The 17883-nt window shown below is 42.3% G+C and overlaps 1 protein-coding gene and 1 pseudogene across 26 annotated transcripts in view; one reads left to right on the top strand and one right to left on the bottom strand.

The window, feature by feature from the left end:
* Positions 1–17883, top strand: part of CELF1 (CUGBP Elav-like family member 1) — a 71887-nt gene that overhangs the window by 45654 nt on the left and 8350 nt on the right. For 8 of the 26 annotated variants that reach the window (XM_032639242.1, XM_032639239.1, XM_032639235.1 and 5 more), the window contains 10 exons: positions 4997–5184; positions 6883–6965; positions 7335–7383; positions 9225–9359; positions 9896–9975; positions 10299–10460; positions 12904–12979; positions 14413–14541; positions 15265–15378; positions 16113–16298. In XM_032639242.1, coding sequence (XP_032495133.1) covers positions 5007–5184; positions 6883–6965; positions 7335–7383; positions 9225–9359; positions 9896–9975; positions 10299–10460; positions 12904–12979; positions 14413–14541; positions 15265–15378; positions 16113–16298 — 1192 coding nt within the window. In that variant the 5' untranslated portion in view covers positions 4997–5006. The remainder of the gene's footprint in view (positions 1–4996; positions 5185–6882; positions 6966–7334; positions 7384–9224; positions 9360–9895; positions 9976–10298; positions 10461–12903; positions 12980–14412; positions 14542–15264; positions 15379–16112; positions 16299–17883) is intronic. The other 18 variants (XM_032639245.1, XM_032639243.1, XM_032639238.1 and 15 more) reach the window with 8 other exon arrangements.
* LOC116758929 lies at positions 17008–17120 on the bottom strand (annotated as a pseudogene).

Here is a 17883-nt window from a genome sequence, read left to right as displayed (position 1 = left end):
TTAAAATTCCTTCCAGCATAGATGCATCTAGTCTTGTTCCCCTAGAGAACATCTGGTAAGTAACTTAGGCCAGTGTTTCTGGGTCCTTTTCATTCTGATGTTCTTCTGTGCTAGTTTTTCCACAGCACATTGTGAGCCAGAGGACCTGGTAGGGGTGGGTGGTGGCTGGAGATTGGGATGCAACAAGTATTTATGCCTGCTGGGGAGGTGGAGGGGTAGGTAAGTATTTGAAATTTTTCTGTTTGTATAATGAGCAAATGGAGGTCAACAAGTAATGAGAAGGGGAGAGGGAAAAAACTGAGTTATTAAAGGTTTTGGAAATGATTTTTAACCAGATGTGGAGGTAGTATTTGCCAACCCGTCTGACTGCAAGGAACAGATACCACTCAAGCTAGCATATATGAAAGGGTTTTCTTGTAAGGACACAAGTGGACTGGACTATAATATAATCAGGAACTCTACAGCTGAAAGACCCGGAAACTCCATCTTTTTGACCCAGGGCACACGTTCTGCTCTGTCTGCATGTGCTGCTGCTTCTGTTCTTCATCTACCAGATAATTTTGGTTGCAGCACGGCTTGGCTTTGCCATTGCCCTTCCAGGCAATCTTGACACGCCCCCCCCCCCCCCCCCCCCCGCCGCCCCGAGCATTTTCATCCCACAAAAGAAACCCTGTACCCATGAGTAATCATTCCCTCCCTTTCTCCCTACCCCTAATCCCCATTCCTAGGCAACCACTAACCTACTTTCTGCGTCTATAGATTTGCCTATTCATTTCACATAAATAGAATCACACAATATGTAGCCTTTTGTGATTGGCTTCTTTCACTTAGCATAATGTTTTCAAGCTTCATCTATATTGTAGCATGACTCCTATTATCTCTTGCCACTGCCCTTTCATCTTGTCAGCTTAACTCGTGCTGTCCCGAGTTGCAGCTTTTCCTCTTCCAACTTCATCACTGACTGCCTGTTTCTGTTAACCCGTTCTAGATTCTGTAGCGCAGTCCTGTGCAATAGAACTTTCTGTGATGTTAAAAATATTCTTCTGGGAATTCCCTGCTGGTCCAGTGGTTAGGACTCTGGGCTTTCACTGCTGAAGGCCTGGGTTCAGTCCCTGGTCAGGGAACTAAGATCCCCACAAGCCATGTGGCTAGAAAAAAAAGAAAAAGAAAAAAAAACCTTGTGTCTCTGCTGTCCTATGCAGTAGACACTGGTCATATGTGGCTAGTGCAATCGAGAAACTGGATTTTTAAAATTAAATTTAAATAGTCACCTGTGGCTAGTGTCTATTGTCTTGCTCAGTGCAGCTATAGAGGATCTTGATTAGCCAGGCCTATCTTTCTGTTTTAAGCATAGGCCACAGTCTTAGGTTTCCAGCAAGCCAGTGAATCAGCTTGTTGGGTTAAGATCCACCTCCTGGTCTAGGTCATCTGGGGCCAAGGAATGGGAAAGAAGTAGGATAGAACATTAACTGCCCTCTGAGCTGGGCCTGGTGCTGGGAAGTTTTGAAAGGAGGAAGAGAAGAGAGGATTTAAGAGTTTTAAATGGAAGTGTGCTTTGAAAATAAAGCTCTTTGTTTTCTCTCCCCTGTCTCTTCCAAATTGGTTGTTTCATTTTCCTATGGCATGTTCCATCGAGAATCAGGTAGACAAGGCAGCCTCTGGTCCTGATTTCTCATTCTTAATGATTCGCCAGTTGCTGGGTCAGAAACATAAAAAGAAGTGGGTTGGTGTCATGCCTCTCCCCTAAAATACTTGCTGCCTTCTCATCTCCCTTCTTCCCTCACTGCTGCAGGCCATGCTTTTCCTCTCTTCCATCCTACTCCCAGGTTAATACTTCACTGAAGTACTGTCAGGACTTCCACAGAAGATAAGAATTTCCACAGACTTGTCCCTTAGGAATGACAGGGACAGTATAGGTACTTCTCCAGGGGCTGCTGAATTCATTGGTTCTTGAGTGAACATAATAAATGTATGTAATTTATGATCACTGACTCTGAGGAGCTCTCCATCAATGGGGGGGTAAGGCACAAATTTGAGAATGTGTCCAGTGATACGTAGACTGAATGCCATACCCGGATGTTGTGGGATCCTTGGCATATCACACTGGCAGTCTTGTCCCCGGGTGACTCTTTTATGCAGTGGTTACTTGTAAGGACAACATGCTTACTGGAAGTATGTGTGGAAGGTTCAGAATGGAAGAGCATTGTTGCTCATCTCTTCAGACACAATAACAGTTTATGAGAAAGTTTGTGACTGCTTATTACATATACATAGGTACACATGTGGTTGCTTTTCTCTTTTTTATCTCTCGCTGATATTGGCACTAACTGTGTCTTCATGTGCTCCAAAGAAATACCCCATGTTTTCCTTATTCACTGATATATACCACATCTAACACAGTGGTTGGCCTCTATAAATAAGAGCTCAGTGCATAACTCCAGTTGCATGATGTCCACTGCACCTTGAGCCTGGCCTGATCATTTACTGTGCCCTAGAAGTGCGTCTTAAACTGGTGAAGGACCATGTCCTGTCTCTCCCGCCACCTAGCTTGTTAAATACAATATGATAATTTCATAGAAAAAATAATGAGGTGTAAGCTTGCATTTTGCGTATCTTTTTAAGATTCGATTGAACATATGTAAAATTATGCAGTGTGATTGCTGTAAAAGTTTCTAATGGTTAAGTTTGAAGATTGCCCCTGGTCCTTGGGGGATTCTTCTGGCTTTTGAATTGGTATACACGGCAGGAAAGGGTGATTCATGGAGTAGGTGGACATGAAGAAATGGAGAGGGATTTGGAGAGTAAAGAGAGAAAGGAAAGGCACTTGTCTGGAATGCTAAGTCTCCACTGAACTTTTGGGTAAATCACAATTCACATATATTGACTGTGTTTATGCTTTTGCACTAAACAGTGATATATTTAGTTTAGAAACAGCACACGAATACAGAACGAAGGGACAAATTGAGCGCGGTTGCCTCCAGTGTAATACAAACTAATAAACTCCTGCCTCTTTTCAGAAATAACTGTCTGCTTCCTTTACAGTCAAAACATTCTAAGCACCATTTATTTGGGTTCTATGTTAACCCTCCCTAGAATAGAAATGTGATTAAACTTAGCGACATTTTAATAAAATACTAAAACTGGTAATTAAAGTTGTTGGGAATGGGTTGTAGGGAATGACTCCCATTTTTCACTAGTCATAAGACTTTTTAAAAAAAATTCATGGTAGAATGATTTCTGTTAGAATGTTGGGATTAAGCTTCTAGAAGCAGCCATATTTGTGCAACAACTTACCATACATGGTTTTAAATTAATAAAGGAAAACCAATAAAACAATGTATTCCAAAATACTTAAAAAAAGAGTAGGTTCATCTTGTGACAGTCAAACAATCATAGGAGATAATATCTGCTATTCAATTTGTGAGCCCTCTTTGTGCACAGCATTCATTTTTATCAAGGTTAGTTGCTTAAATGGGGGAATTGTTGAGAACAAGAAGTTCTTCCCATCCCACATCTGAGTAATTACTTTGAATCAGGCACCATACCAGGTGTGGCTATAAGAATGAATAGGAAATAAAACAGTTTCTGCCTTCAAGGAGCTCTCAGTCTTGGGAGAGGTAGACAGAGCCGGATTATGCTAAAATGTGTTAAATACTACAGTGAAGTTCGAAATTTAGTACTAGTTGAGTCCTGATGAAATTGACGAGTTAACCTGAAAGTATGAGGAACCTTCACAGACGTAACAGCAAGGGTTGATCTGTATGACATTTGTCTTAAAGCTTTTGATGTTTAGTTAGTGCTAGATTCAGCACAGGTGACATGAGAATAGCCCTGTATTCAGTTACAAGAGATTTAGGAATTTAACAGAGGTTGAACTACTGGATTCAGCATTCTCAAGGATCTTCAAATACTATTCAAAGGATAGCAGTGGTGAAAAAACGATTGTTTTTCCTTTAAAGAAAAGTGGCATTTTATTTGGGATTGAATATTAGAACATGGCACATTGGAACATGATGATATGATGTCTGGATTTAGCAAACACTAACAAAAGTTAAACATGCTATTTGGAATTTAAGTTGTTATTGGTTTGGATACATGCTAAGAATAAGATCATGAAAGGTGGTAGGAGAAGGACTTTGATTCATTTTGAGTGGAAACATTTACAGTGCAGGAGTTCCCCATGGTTCTTGGCAGTGGCAGGGGTAGGAATGAAGGTATTTAAGTAGGAGTGTTACAGGTTTGATGTGATGGGATTGGAGGAGTTTGTGGACATTATAATGGTTACAGTTGGTAAGGGAATTAACTGATAAAATCTTGGAGAAATAGCAGTAAATTGGATAACTTAGAAACAAAAAACCCTAGAGTGATGACATCATTGTTTTTGTTTATATAACAGTCATTTGTGAAAGTTTAAGAGGCAAAGCTTTGTTTTGATTTGGGGGCTCACTCAAGAGCATCAGGATTATGCATGAGACAGCAACATCCAAAGGCTAACATTCTAGTCAGTTCTTAGCTTAGGCCTTGGAAATCATGTGCTTCTGCTCTAACATCTACTGAAAGCAAACTTTTCACCCATCATCATGTAGATTGAGAATCCTGAATCTTATCCATAAGCAGTAGTTCTTTGTGATTTTATGGACATTTTAAAAAGTTTTATTAGCTGTGCTTAAAAATGATTAAAATTTGCTTTAGGAACTTTACTTCTTAAGTTCTTCGGAGACTTCTCTAGATAGACAAGGAATGACTGACACTCAATTCCTTAGTTAAAGCCCAGGGTGTCCTAATCAGAATGGTGACTTTAGTTTGGGAATCTAATGGAAGGGGTGGCGTAGTGAGGGAGGACCAGGGAACTCTGGTAAATTGAATGGAAGTAGTGAAAGGAAGTAGAATTTTTTCCCCCTACTTTATCAGGAAGTAGTTGAGACCTTTAAGGAAAAGAAGATTCTCTAGGAAGCAACATGAATACATAATAGAAGTTTTATTTTATTTTATGCAGCTCAAAGAAAATGAACGGCACCCTGGACCACCCAGACCAACCGGATCTTGATGCTATCAAGATGTTTGTGGGCCAGGTTCCAAGGACCTGGTCAGAGAAGGACTTGAGGGAACTGTTTGAACAGTATGGTGCTGTCTACGAAATCAACGTCCTAAGGGATAGGAGCCAAAACCCTCCTCAGAGCAAAGGTAAAGGGCTTTGACTTTTATATGTATTTTCAGTCATGTGCATGCTCTCTCTCATTGCCAGAATGCTCTTGTGGTCATATGGGGGGGGAAAACCTGTCATTTTGTTGTAGCTATATCTCTGAGTCCAAACACATTTAATGGCTTAAAAGTAAAAGCTTAAGGTGACATCACGAGGATAATTTGTAAATTGGATCTTGGGCAGTCCTTTTTGAGATCTGTAAATTCAAGAGACAGACTCATGTGAGTGTCTCATTTGATCTTGAGAGTGGAATGACAAAAATAAAGTTGAAGTAAACCAACCACATAGGTTTTCTTTAGTATTTTGGCTAGAGTAAGTGGAAAGAGAAAGACTGTCCAGGTACCCGTGGGTTTCTGTTAGTGTTACAGAGGCCTTCTGGGATGGCTTAGCAACTAGGAGCAACTTGTTTGTAGGTGACCTGTTATAGCCTACAAAATGTACAGGAGGGCTTCCCTGGTGGTGCAGTGGTTGAGAGTCCGCCTGCCGATGCCCTGGTCCAGGAGGATCCCACATGCCACGGAGCGGCTGGGCCTGTGAGCCATGGCTGCTGAGCCTGTGTGTCCAGAGCCTGTGCTCTGCCACAGGAGAGGCCACAACAGTGAGGGGCCCGCGTACCACAAATAAATGAATGAATGAATGAATGAAAGAAAAGGAGAAGAAAGGCAAGCTGCTTCCAGAAATACCCAGCGGAGTGGAAGTTTTATAGGCCTGATAGTAGATAAGCTGTTAGCTTTGCCCCATACCACATAGACATACACTTGTTTTCCCAAACGACCTATTTCAGAGTAATTTTCTTTGAAAGCTGTTCTACGGTGCAGATGTACGCAAGCATGATTTTATGTTTGAAACCATCTTAATAGCAGAGGACCTAGAAGCTGAAGAATTATTTTCTCTTTGTGGCATAGTTAACCAAAAATAAAGTATTATAGTTTCTGAAAATGACTGTCAATATAATATGCAGTAATTTAAAATCTTAATTGCAGGGTGATTTTGAAAGAAATCTATACCATATCTTATGGGACTATGGACTATGGACAAGACATACTTGCCCCCTCCAATCCCCAGTAAAGATACAGAGCACAAAATCTCCAGATCTCCTCAGTCAAGTGCCATGTGCTGTTAGACATGTGATTATATTTGATGAAAACCAAGAGTCCAAAAAAAGATATTGAGGTCCTTGCTCTTAAGTCATTTTATAATTTAATAAATGATAATTATGTTTGAGGCATATGGTAGAAATTGGCTACAGTGTAAAGCTTGTTCTGAGAAAGAAAGATTTGTAGACTACAGGCTGCAGGAGTGCAAGTCCTCTGTCTGTCTGGTTTGTAGCTCAGTCTTCTTGCCCAGCACACTACCTGGTGCTGCAAGAAGGGCAGGTTGAATGGCATGGTGCTGTGACCTTTGTAAGAAAAGTCATCTTTCCCAACGAAGTTATAAGAGCAGTTAAAGAAGAATTTTAATAAAACCAGGAGACTATAGTAATGAAGAAAATGATAGAAAATCTTCCCCGCCCCCCGCTAGGTTTTCTCCATCTCCCTCCCTCCACCCCACCCCACCCCAATTTTAATAAACCCAGCCCTCTCTTTTAATTTTCAATATATACCTGGAGGAGGGAGTGCTCTAGGAATTATCTGCTTTCGAAGGACTGGCTTGATTTCCTGAAGTGTTGTTTATTGCAGGGTGCTGTTTTGTTACATTTTACACCCGAAAAGCTGCATTAGAAGCTCAGAATGCTCTTCACAACATGAAGGTCCTCCCAGGGGTAAGAAAGCTCCTACTAGTAAGTGGAACTGTGGTGGTTTTGACATATGGAACATACTTATACATTTCAGGCACACACTGAAAACCATTTGGGGAAAAGGGTGACTGCCACAGGAATTGATGTAAAGGAGGACATAAAGGGAATGTTTCAAAGAAGATAGGCTGAAAGTAATTCTCTTTCAGCCAAGAGAATTTTGACTTGTTGACTCACATTCTATTTTGATATTTTGTGGAGGGGAAATAATGAGGCAGGCGAGAGTTCAGAGACAACTCTTAAGGTCAGTTTTGGTACTTCCTGTAGAGTCTTCATTTATGTTTCTGAATTCCTTTGGTGTGTTCAATAGTAATATTCATGTGTTTTCCTTTTTAGATGCATCATCCTATACAGATGAAACCTGCCGACAGTGAGAAGAACAATGGTAAGCAAGTATATAAAGCCCTCCCCGTATAAGGTTTCTTCTTGTGTATTTGCTCTTCTCATGGCATTTGGATTTTATTGTGCTGTAATTAATCTTTTGAGATATAATTGACATGGTAGTTTCAGTTGTACAAAATAATGGTTCAATATTTGTATATATTGCAAAACAACACTACAGTAAGTCTAGTTAACATCTGTCACCATAAATAGTTACAAAAAAATTTTTTTCTTGTGATGAGAACTTTTAAGATCTACTTTCTTAGCAACTTTTAAACATGCAGTACAGGGCTTCCCTGGTGGGGCGCAGTGGTTAAGAATCCGCCTGCTAATGCAGGGGACACGGGTTCGAGCCCTGGTCCGGGAAGATCCCACATGCCACAGCGCAGTTAAGCCCGTGTGCCACAACTACTGAGCCTGTACTTAGAGCCCTCGAGCCACAACTACTAAAGCCCACGTACCTGGAGCCCGTGCTCCTCAACAAGAGAAGCCACTGCAATGAGAAGCCCGCGCACCACAATGAAGAGTAGCCCCCGCTCGCCGCAACTAGAGAAAGCCCACACACAGCAACGAAGACCCAACACAACCAAAAATAAATGAATAAATAAATAAGTTTATTTATTTTATTTTTTTTGCGGTACGCGGGCCTCTCAGCGCTGTGGCCTCTCCCGTTGCGGAGCACAGGCTCCTGACGCGCAGGCTCAGCGGCTCCGCGGCATGTGGGATCTTCCCGGACCGGGGCATGAACCCGTGTCCCCTGCATCAGCAGGCGGACTCTCCACCACTGCGCCACCAGGGAAGCCCCCACTGCCCATTTTTTAATCAAGTTGTTTTTCTTTCACTGTTGAGTTCTTCAAGTTCTTTATACATTTTAGATATTAACTCCTTATCAGACACATGATTTGCAAATACTTTCTCCTATTGAGTAGGTTGCCTTTTTTTTGTTGTTGACGATTTTTTGGGGTTTTTTTGCTGTACAGAAGGTTTTTAGTTTGATATAGCCCTACTTGTTTATTTTTTGCTTTTGTTGCCTTTGCTTTTGGTGTCAAATCCAAAAAAATCATCGCCAAGACCCATGCGAAGGAGCTTACCAAGCCTTATGGTTTCAGGTCTTGCATTCAGTTAATCCATTACTTACTCAGAATTAATGCATTTTGATTTAATTTTTGTTTATGGTGCAAGGTAGTGAATCAGTGCTGTAAATAATCTGTCATCTAAATTGTCTGTCCTTTTCTTTAAAATGGCAAATAAGTCAGGTAGAGTTGACAGGGAAATATTACAAGAACATTTTAGAGTGAACTGGAATGCCTTTGATCAACGTAATTTCTTTTGAACTGGAGTGAAATGGGGAACTGAACAAATTAGGAAGGAAAACTTAGTCCTCAAGAGAATAACCAGAAAATGAAAGTGGACAGTTACATTCACTGAGATGTGTGTTCTGTTTCTCTTGTCATATCAATTAAGTATGAAACTTCGTCCTTCTTTGGTACAATAGTATTGCTAATGAGAGCAAACTTTGCTAAGTGCTAGGCAAGATGCTGAGTACTTGGCATTTAATACTTACAGCTACCTTTGAGGTAAACTCAGTTATCTCTATTAATCACATGAGGAAGCAGGTACAGAATGGTTAAGTAACTTTCACAAGATCATGAAGCTACTATATTTCGTCTAAATGGTTCCAATTATAATTTTAAGATACCATCGATTGTAAGAGTAGGTGCTAAATTATGGGGGAAAAAATGTGTATCTTAAAATCGGTGAAATCTGGTATAAAGGCACGGAGCTCTGTGCTGCACTACCTCTTGTAGTAGTAATGTTCAAGCCTTTTGTTTTTTACTGTCTTAGCAGTGGAAGACAGGAAGCTGTTTATTGGTATGATATCCAAGAAGTGCACTGAAAATGACATCCGAGTCATGTTCTCTTCATTCGGACAGATTGAAGAATGCCGGATATTGAGGGGACCTGATGGCCTGAGCCGAGGTGGGTACATTTTTAGCCTTTAAAAGTACTCATCTTAAATTTGGAGTCTCTTTTTAATTGGATCAGTGGAAACCAGTGATCTCTAGCCAACATGGCACTGTCATGATGGAGAGGGTTGGGTTTGGTGTTGTATATTTAGGTCCCGCCACAACAACTATCAGTTGATCCCAATTCCCTCAAGGAGTCTGCATTCTGCACTTAAGTGTCATGTATTAAAATTCTCTGCTTCAGTCCTTGGAGAGGTTCTCCATGCCAAAACGGAAACACTTCTTTCACAAGAGAAGCTAGAGAATATGATTCCTCCTTTATCCCTCAAGCACTTTTTCCCCTGTGTGCATCCCTGGTTTCTCATTAAAGCACGTATTACTCTGTCATAACATATCTGTATTCTCCACTGGATTATGAACCCCTGAAGGCAGGAACCACGTCTGTATTGCTAGCGTGGTACTTGGGCACACAGTAGGTGCTCAGTAAGTGTAAGTCAGATAAATAATTAAACAAATGAATGGATGAGTTATTGATTCTTCTCTTACCAGGTTGTGCGTTTGTGACCTTCACAACAAGAGCCATGGCACAGACAGCTATCAAGGCAATGCACCAAGCACAGACCATGGAGGTAGGGGCAGATGAATGAAAGGGGGAAGTTCCTTGGACTGAGAGCGGTAGGACAATTGACAGTCGAAGCCCAGTAGCATGTATAGCATTTGATTGCCCTAAAAGTTAAGAAGGCCAGACATCTTTAAATTAAAAACTGGTGCTTTCTTTAAAATTAGCATATTGGAACTAAACTGAATTATGTCTTGCCACTTGTGTCTATCAGGAAGAGAATCATTTGACAGTGAATGAAATTAGAATGCAGCCTGTGCATCACTAGAAAGGAGGATTTTTCCCTTCACCCAGAATGAGGATTTTGACCCTTTGATTTTGGTGTTTTCATAGGGCTGCTCTTCCCCCATGGTGGTAAAATTTGCTGATACACAGAAGGACAAAGAGCAGAAGAGAATGGCCCAGCAGCTCCAGCAGCAGATGCAGCAGATCAGCGCAGCATCTGTGTGGGGAAACCTTGCTGGTCTAAATACTCTTGGACCCCAGTATTTAGCAGTGAGTCTTTGTGGTTTGCTTTCTGCAGGCTGTGCAAGCTCCCAGCTGTTTCTTCTGCTGCTGTCCCTAGCTAACATACATAATGGCAGTCACAACTTTTAGCATATCAAAATTTTACATAAAAATTCAGGCAATGAAATGTTCTTTGTCACATTAGTCTTGTGTGCACGCACACTCTCTCTCTCTCATCGTGCATCTTTGGTTATATCTTGAACTTCTGCTCAAATTACAGTGAAATCCTAATTTTCTAATAAAAAAATTTAGGAACATCTCATATGTCCCTGCCCCCAAGAAAGAAAATTCCTGAGGAAATCTTAGCTACCAAATATTCTTTCTCCGTATCTCTTTCTAGTAGATTGTAGAGGGCATCCTTAAAATCCTTACTAAGTCTTCCCTGTAGAGTATGATAGTAAATGTTTCCACTGACTGAGAGATCAAGAGATTAACATGGACATTATTAAATGAGCATTACAGGTGTATATTTGAGTTCACTAAATAGTAAATAGGTTTCCTTTGATTTCTCTCTTGTTGTGTTTGAGTCATCGAATCCAGAAGACGGGCAGGCTCCAATTGGTTAGATTTATTAGATCTGCAATGTATATTACGGGGGATTATCACTGCTTTAACCCTTAAAAGAATTGCAGATAGCACAAGACACTTAAAACTGTCTCATCTTTGAATCAGAAAGAACAAGTCGTCTGTGAAGTTACCAAGGAAGGAAAATAAATGGTGAAACTACTAGATTAGTATGGATAGTTAGAAATATATACATAGAAATATAGTCATTCACTCCTCATCCTTTAAAATATTATTTTATATGGAAACAGAAGAAAGGCAATGTTTTCTGTCCCCCAGTACTAGGTTTTGGCTAATTTGATGCCCTCTGGTTTCCATGTTTTTAAAATGTTAGAAGAAATCCCAGTTTACCCTCACTAGTAATTCTGTGAAGTCAAAAAGTATAGATGGTTGTTATATTCCTACAAATTAAATTGTTTCTCGGCGCTAGAACATTGCTTGTAAGTTGAGAAAATTCAGAGAGATTCTAGGTCTTCTGCCAAAATGATAATGCCTTGAAAATTATCTCCATGATGTGCATTTGCTTTTGGAGAGTTTTGGAGCCATCTTTTAGGGAAGACTCCCCATTTTGTTGTCATTGCCACATCTAGCAAGCACATGATGGTGTATGTTGAGAGCTGTGGTCTCTTCATTTCAGTTAGATGTGATCCCCGCCCTAAGAGCTCTTCTCATTTAGGGAGGAAGTGAAGTGCCAAGTACAATATGCACAGTCCACCAGTTGGGACTGAACTCGTTGCCCAAAGTATTTAAGAAGACAGAAATGAAGACATGTGAGTGCTAATGGACTGTGAAAGTGATAGTACATCATCATTAATTATGAGGTACTGGAATATGTGGACTTAGAACTAGAGCAAGTAGTTCTTAATCTTTGAGGTAGCAGACCCCTTTCAGAAGCTGGTAAATATTCTATGTATGGACACTTTTTCATTCTGCCTCTGGAGGTTTGTGGACTTGCTGAAACACTTGTGGAATAGAGAGATTCCTGATGACAGAGGAACCAGGTCAGATGTTTATGGGAATGAATAACAGATTGAATAAAGAGTCCAGAAACCAGAATACCATCTGTTGATAAGGAACAGTGATTGGGTTTGAATGGAACAAAAGGTTTCAGCAGGTTGGTTAGATGAGGGTTGTAGTTTGCTAAGGTACACAGTAAGGTCATGGAGGTCATAAGCTCATGGACAGGTCCTCTTGTTTTATTTGTTATGGAACAACCATTGAAAGAGAATGTACGCTGAACGGATATGGACTGATCCAGCAATCACTTGGTCATCTGCAACAGTGAGATGAATGGGGCTAGATGAATGTGTAGCATTCTAGTTATGACAAGATTGATCTAGTCACAGGTTCATTGTGGCCGGTAAAGGATGACTCCAAGAAATACTCTGAAATGGTCAGGTTTGGTATTTTTAATAGTTGCGTGAAGCAGAAATTAGGTCTCCAGGTGGGAACAAATTACAAAATAAGATGTGTGGACCTAACAAAGGAGAATTTGGGAGAGGAACTAGAAATGGCAGTCACTAATATGCAGACACTCCTCTAAGTGGACTGACTACATGGCTGCTTGAGTTGAGTTGAGTTCTCTCCTCTACCTCTCTCCTCTGCTGTGCTGCGTTCTGTTGCCAGGGACTCGAGCTTGGCTTTGTACTCAACAAACACAACTGTCTTCTGGGCCAGGGCTTTAGCTGTGTTGTGTTGTCCTGTGCTGTCATAAGCCTTATGTTTTTGTTGTGTTGGCTTGGGTTCTTGTCTTCAACTTTCTTCTCTGGGGGCCTCTGCACTCTCGCTTTGCTGTGCTGTAGAGTTACCCCAGATGCAGAACCAGCCCTCACTCTCACTCTTGTTCTGTTTTTGGTGTAATGTCTAGCTTTATTTGCAGCTCCTTCAGCAGACTGCCTCCTCTGGGAACCTCAACACCCTGAGCAGCCTCCACCCAATGGGAGGTAAGTGTTCCACTGCTACGGAGGAGCAGCAGCAGCCAAGCCAGCAGACCCGCTGACAACAGTCTGAGGGTTTTCTACCGTTTGTGCAGAAAAAGATTGTTTTCCCACTCATTACATAAACCTGACCTAAGATGAACCTCCTAGGATTCAGCTACCTTGTCTGTAGAAGGTGGCTCTTTTAGCTGTTGATACCATACTGCTCTGCAGTTGTCTGCTGCTCCCTACCCCCTTAAGTCTCTGTTAAGGAGGAAGATGGAAAAGAGCTGTTAGCATCTGCAGACTATCTGCAGCTACTTTGATAAGGAGAAAATTGCAGGAATTCTTTATTTCCACAATAAAGTGACTTTTTCAGTGACTCTGAGGAAAAGTCTAAGATGGCTTCTATGTGCATGGCTTTCCGTGAAGCTGCTAGAACCCAGGCAGTTACTGTCTTACACATGTTATTTCTTAAGTGAATTACCTTTTTTGGTGTTAACATGCATAGAAAACTTAATTACCAAATACCTGAGTTTATAACAAAAGGAGGCTCCACAGACAAACCCTGAGGCAGGGGCTGTCAGGAAAGTTAAGGAAGCAGGGAGGGGACCATTCCAGAGCTGCCTGCCTCTGCCCTGCTGCAGCGAGATAGGGCTAGGCAGGTGCATCTGAGGAAGGGATGATCTTAGGAAAACTGCAGTGGTTCATTTTTGTCCCAGGGACTTAAAGTTTGCTGTGTTTTCAAAAAGTTGCTAGATTGTAAATCTGTGTTGTAGCCTTTTTATTCTCATTAATTCTCCACCCTCACCCATCTGCCTTTCCATTAGCTAGTAAAAAGTTTGCCACACATTGTCAGTGCAGTTCAGATTTCTTGCTCTGCTTATACCTGTGTTGCCTAGGTTCTACTTGGAAGTCTTTTCCTCAGTGTTTTTTCTCTCTTCTTTTTCTGATAATTAATCACTATTCAGGTGGTGGTTTTTTCTTTGTTCTCTCTACTATTGCTGTTTTCACGTGTATCCCCCTGTCATCTCCTCCATTGCCTTCTGGATCTCTACTACATTTTCTGTGTTTTCACCTCCATTGCAGAGAACAGATCCCCTGTAAAGTGTGAGTGAGGGGTTCAGATGCAGACTCGTTCTCTTCCACAGGGTTTGGCATTGCTCTCTTAGATACCGGGCTCCATGGTAGAACACAGAATCCACCCCTCTTTTCTGGTTTCCTAATTGCCCATCCATTTGGGCTGGCATGCTATTGGATTAGACATCTATTATCTGAGGAAATGTTCAGTTTCTGAATGAGTTGAGCGAGACCTGAATCTTTTTGGAGCTCTGTAGTATTGCCTGTATCTGGAACAGTTCCTCTTTGGGACCAGCCTTCTGCCAGTGTGCACGGTCATTGCTGGAGTGGATATGAGGCACCCGTACCTGTTGGCTGATCTCTTGCTTTGGATGTTGCAGGGTTAAATGCAATGCAGTTACAGAATTTGGCTGCCCTGGCTGCTGCAGCTAGTGCAGCTCAGAACACACCAAGTGGTACCAATGCTCTCACTACATCCAGCAGTCCCCTCAGCGTACTCACCAGTTCAGGTAAGCATGTATAATAGGGGCCACTGTGCCCTTGTGTGCCTTGGGCAGAATCCCAAGAGAGGAGTATGTCATTCTGGAGAGTAGTTAACACCCATTTCCAAAGGGGTCAGATCATGAACAGTAAATTTTCAAATGTCATTCTTTTTTTAAATTAATTAATTTATTTTTGGCTGTGTTGGGTCTTTGTTGCTGCACTCCAGCTTTCTCTAGTTGCGGTGAGCGGGGGCTACTCTTCATTGCGGTGCACAGGCCTCTCATTAAGGTGGCTTCTCTTGTTGTGGAGCACGGGCTCCAGGTGCGCAGGCTTCAGTAGTTGTGGCACACGGGCTCAGTAGTTGTGGCTCGTGGGCTTTAGAGCACAGGCTCAGTAGTTGTGGCTCACGGGCTTAGTTGCTCCGCGGCATGTGGGATCTTCCCAGACCAGGGCTCAAACCCATGTGCCCTGAATTGACAGGTGGATTCTTAACCGCTGCACCACTAGGGAAGCCCTCAAATGTCATCTTCTGACTTAAGAGAAATCTCATAGTTTTTAGTTGGTTGTAATCATCACTTGCTTCTATGTCCTGCAGGGACAGTTATCAAAATCAATAGCTGGGGGGGAAAATCAGTAACTGAAAAACCTCTTTATAAAGAGAATACTTGAGTAACATAACTTGTGCTTTGGTTCCTGTTGACCTGAGAAGGTAAGTGTTGGTCTGAGTTTAACTCATGGATGTCTGACAGCAGGGTCCTCACCCAGCTCCAGCAGCAGCAGCTCTGTCAATCCCATCGCCTCCCTTGGAGCCCTACAGACACTAGCTGGAGCAACAGCAGGCCTCAACGTCAGCTCTTTGGCAGGTGAGGGCCAGTCCCTGAATGTCATCGAGCCATTCTTTGTGCAGATAGCACATTTTAAACAACTCTGGTAGGGGTGCTGTTAGAATGAATGATTGGGGTGGCCCAGTGAAGTTAGAAATGATCATGGGAGTTTGAGTCAGACCTGAGTTAAATCCCATCTCTGCCCCTTAACTACCTGTAACTTAAGACCACCTCTCTAAGATCATTTTCTCATCTATGAAGTGGGAGTAGAATACTTTGAGGGTTATTAAGTTAAATGAGAACATAGGTAAGGTGCTGAGCACATTACTTAGTACTGTGGCAACTAGTACATGCTCAATAAATGTTAGCAGCTATTTTGATGATAGGATTTGCCCACATCTTGTCATAGACTATATGTATCCCTTTTAGTCCCCAGTCCTGGGACTCTTATTTTGCCACATTCCAGCTCTTTGTGAGAAAATGGCAGCAAAGCCAAAGAAAAATATGGGGCAAGTCGTATAAGTGGTATCACTTCTCGCACAGGTTGGAAGAAGATAATGGGGAGAGCCGCGCCTGGGTGTGGCATTTTTAAATGTCCCCATTAGACACAAGGCCTGGTGAGTGTCCTAAAATCTGACCAGTCAGAGGAATATTCCTCCTCAGGGAGAAGCTAAGGAGATGAAAGGGCGTACTTTGGAGTTTGTCTTTGGCATCGCTTGAGCCTTTCCAATCTGTTAATCCTGCTCTTCCCCCCACCCTCACCCCCAACCAAGGGATGGCTGCTTTAAATGGTGGGCTGGGCAGCAGTGGCCTTTCTAATGGCACTGGGAGCACCATGGAGGCCCTCACGCAGGCCTACTCGGGGATCCAGCAATATGCTGCAGCGGCGCTCCCCACTCTGTACAACCAGAACTTGTTGACACAGCAGAGTATCGGTGCTGCTGGAAGCCAGAAGGAAGGTGAGTGCCCAGGGAAACTGGAGTCAGGGACAGGGGTGGGTGCTCCATCTGACCAGCACTGAAAAGCAAGGCAAAGCCCCGGAGAGCCATGTAGGTGGTCAGGCCAACACTTCTCTCTTTTTTTTTTTTAAACACTTCTCTTTGGCAGTGTCAAGGGTAGACTGAGAAACTGTGATCTGCTTTCTGGATGTGGCTCAGGTCAGAACCTCTGTATTCTCTCCTGAGATGGGGCTGCAGTTTTTAGATGAAGAAACATATTGGCTTTATTGTGTCTGACACCATTTGGCAGTCTGCAGTCTGTTTTTTTGTTTGTTTTTTGTTTTTTACTGGGATATAGTTGCTTTACAATGTTGTGCTAGCTCCTGCTGCACAGCAAAGTGAACCAGCCATATGTAAACACATATCCCCTCCCTCGTGGATTTCCCTCCCATCCAGGTCACCACAGAGCACCAAGTAGAGTTCCCTGTGCTGTACAGCAGGTCCTCACTAGTTACCTTGTTTCATACCAAGCGGCGTACATATGTCAATCCGAATCTCCCATTTCATGCCACACCCCCGCCCCGCCCCTCCCCACCGTGTCCTCACATTTGTTCTCTACATTTTGTCTCTATTTCTGCTTTGCAAATCGGTTCATCTGTACCATTTTTCTAGATTCCACATATATGTGTTGATACACGATATTTGTTTTTCTCTTTCCGGCTTACTTCACAAAAATATGGAACACTTCACGAATTTGGAATTTGCGTCCCATCCTTGCCCAGGGGGCATGCTAATCTTCTCTTTATCATTCCAGTTTTAGTATATGTATTGCCGAAGCAGCACGGGCAGTCTGTTTTTGTTAGGAAGTCTTCTCTGTGGATTATAAATCTGTCAGAGGTTATCTTCTGTCTAGGTGTCCCTTATAGCTCTGTCGTTTGGCATTTTCCTCACTTTCTGATCTATGCTTTTCCTAATGAGGACAAACTGAAGGGTGATGAGACAGGAAGAGTTATGGTCCAGGGGTTGATGGAGTGGGAAGTATGTGCTTTGACATAAATGGTATTAATTCAGGAGAGGCTTTTTAAGCAGAAAGAGGCCTGAAAGTGGTTTGTATGAATAGAAGGTGCTGCCAACATCTCTGTGCTCATATATGACTGGGTTTTCTTAACCAGGAGCTGGCAAGATTTAAGCAGTAATGTAGGAAATAGACAAGTATCCTCTCTTGCTTTAGCAGCAAGGAGCCTTGGTGCAGTGCATCCTTACCGGCTCTGAATTGGACATTTATGTGCCCTAGGATGTGGTAGTGGGGGAACTGATGGAACTCTGGAGATAGACAGTAAGCAGAAGCATGAGGTGTTCCACATGGTGCTCTGAAGAATGATGAGCAGGAAGGAGGAATAGAGAGTGCCAGAAAGATAGCATTTTATAGAGAGAAGGAGGTCTCTCTAAGTTGATGTTTAAGTAAAGACCTGAAGGAAGGAAGGAAGCCATGCATATATCTAGAGGAAGAAGAGTAATGGGGCAGAGGAACAGCAAGTGCAGAGACCCTGAGGCAGCAGTGTTCTGTATGTGTTTGACAACAGCAGGGAGGCCAGGTTGGCTGGAG

Source organism: Phocoena sinus, chromosome 8 (assembly GCF_008692025.1).
Source record: "Phocoena sinus isolate mPhoSin1 chromosome 8, mPhoSin1.pri, whole genome shotgun sequence".
Lineage (NCBI taxonomy): Eukaryota > Metazoa > Chordata > Mammalia > Artiodactyla > Phocoenidae > Phocoena > Phocoena sinus.
This window is presented reverse-complemented; position numbering and strand designations above follow the sequence as displayed.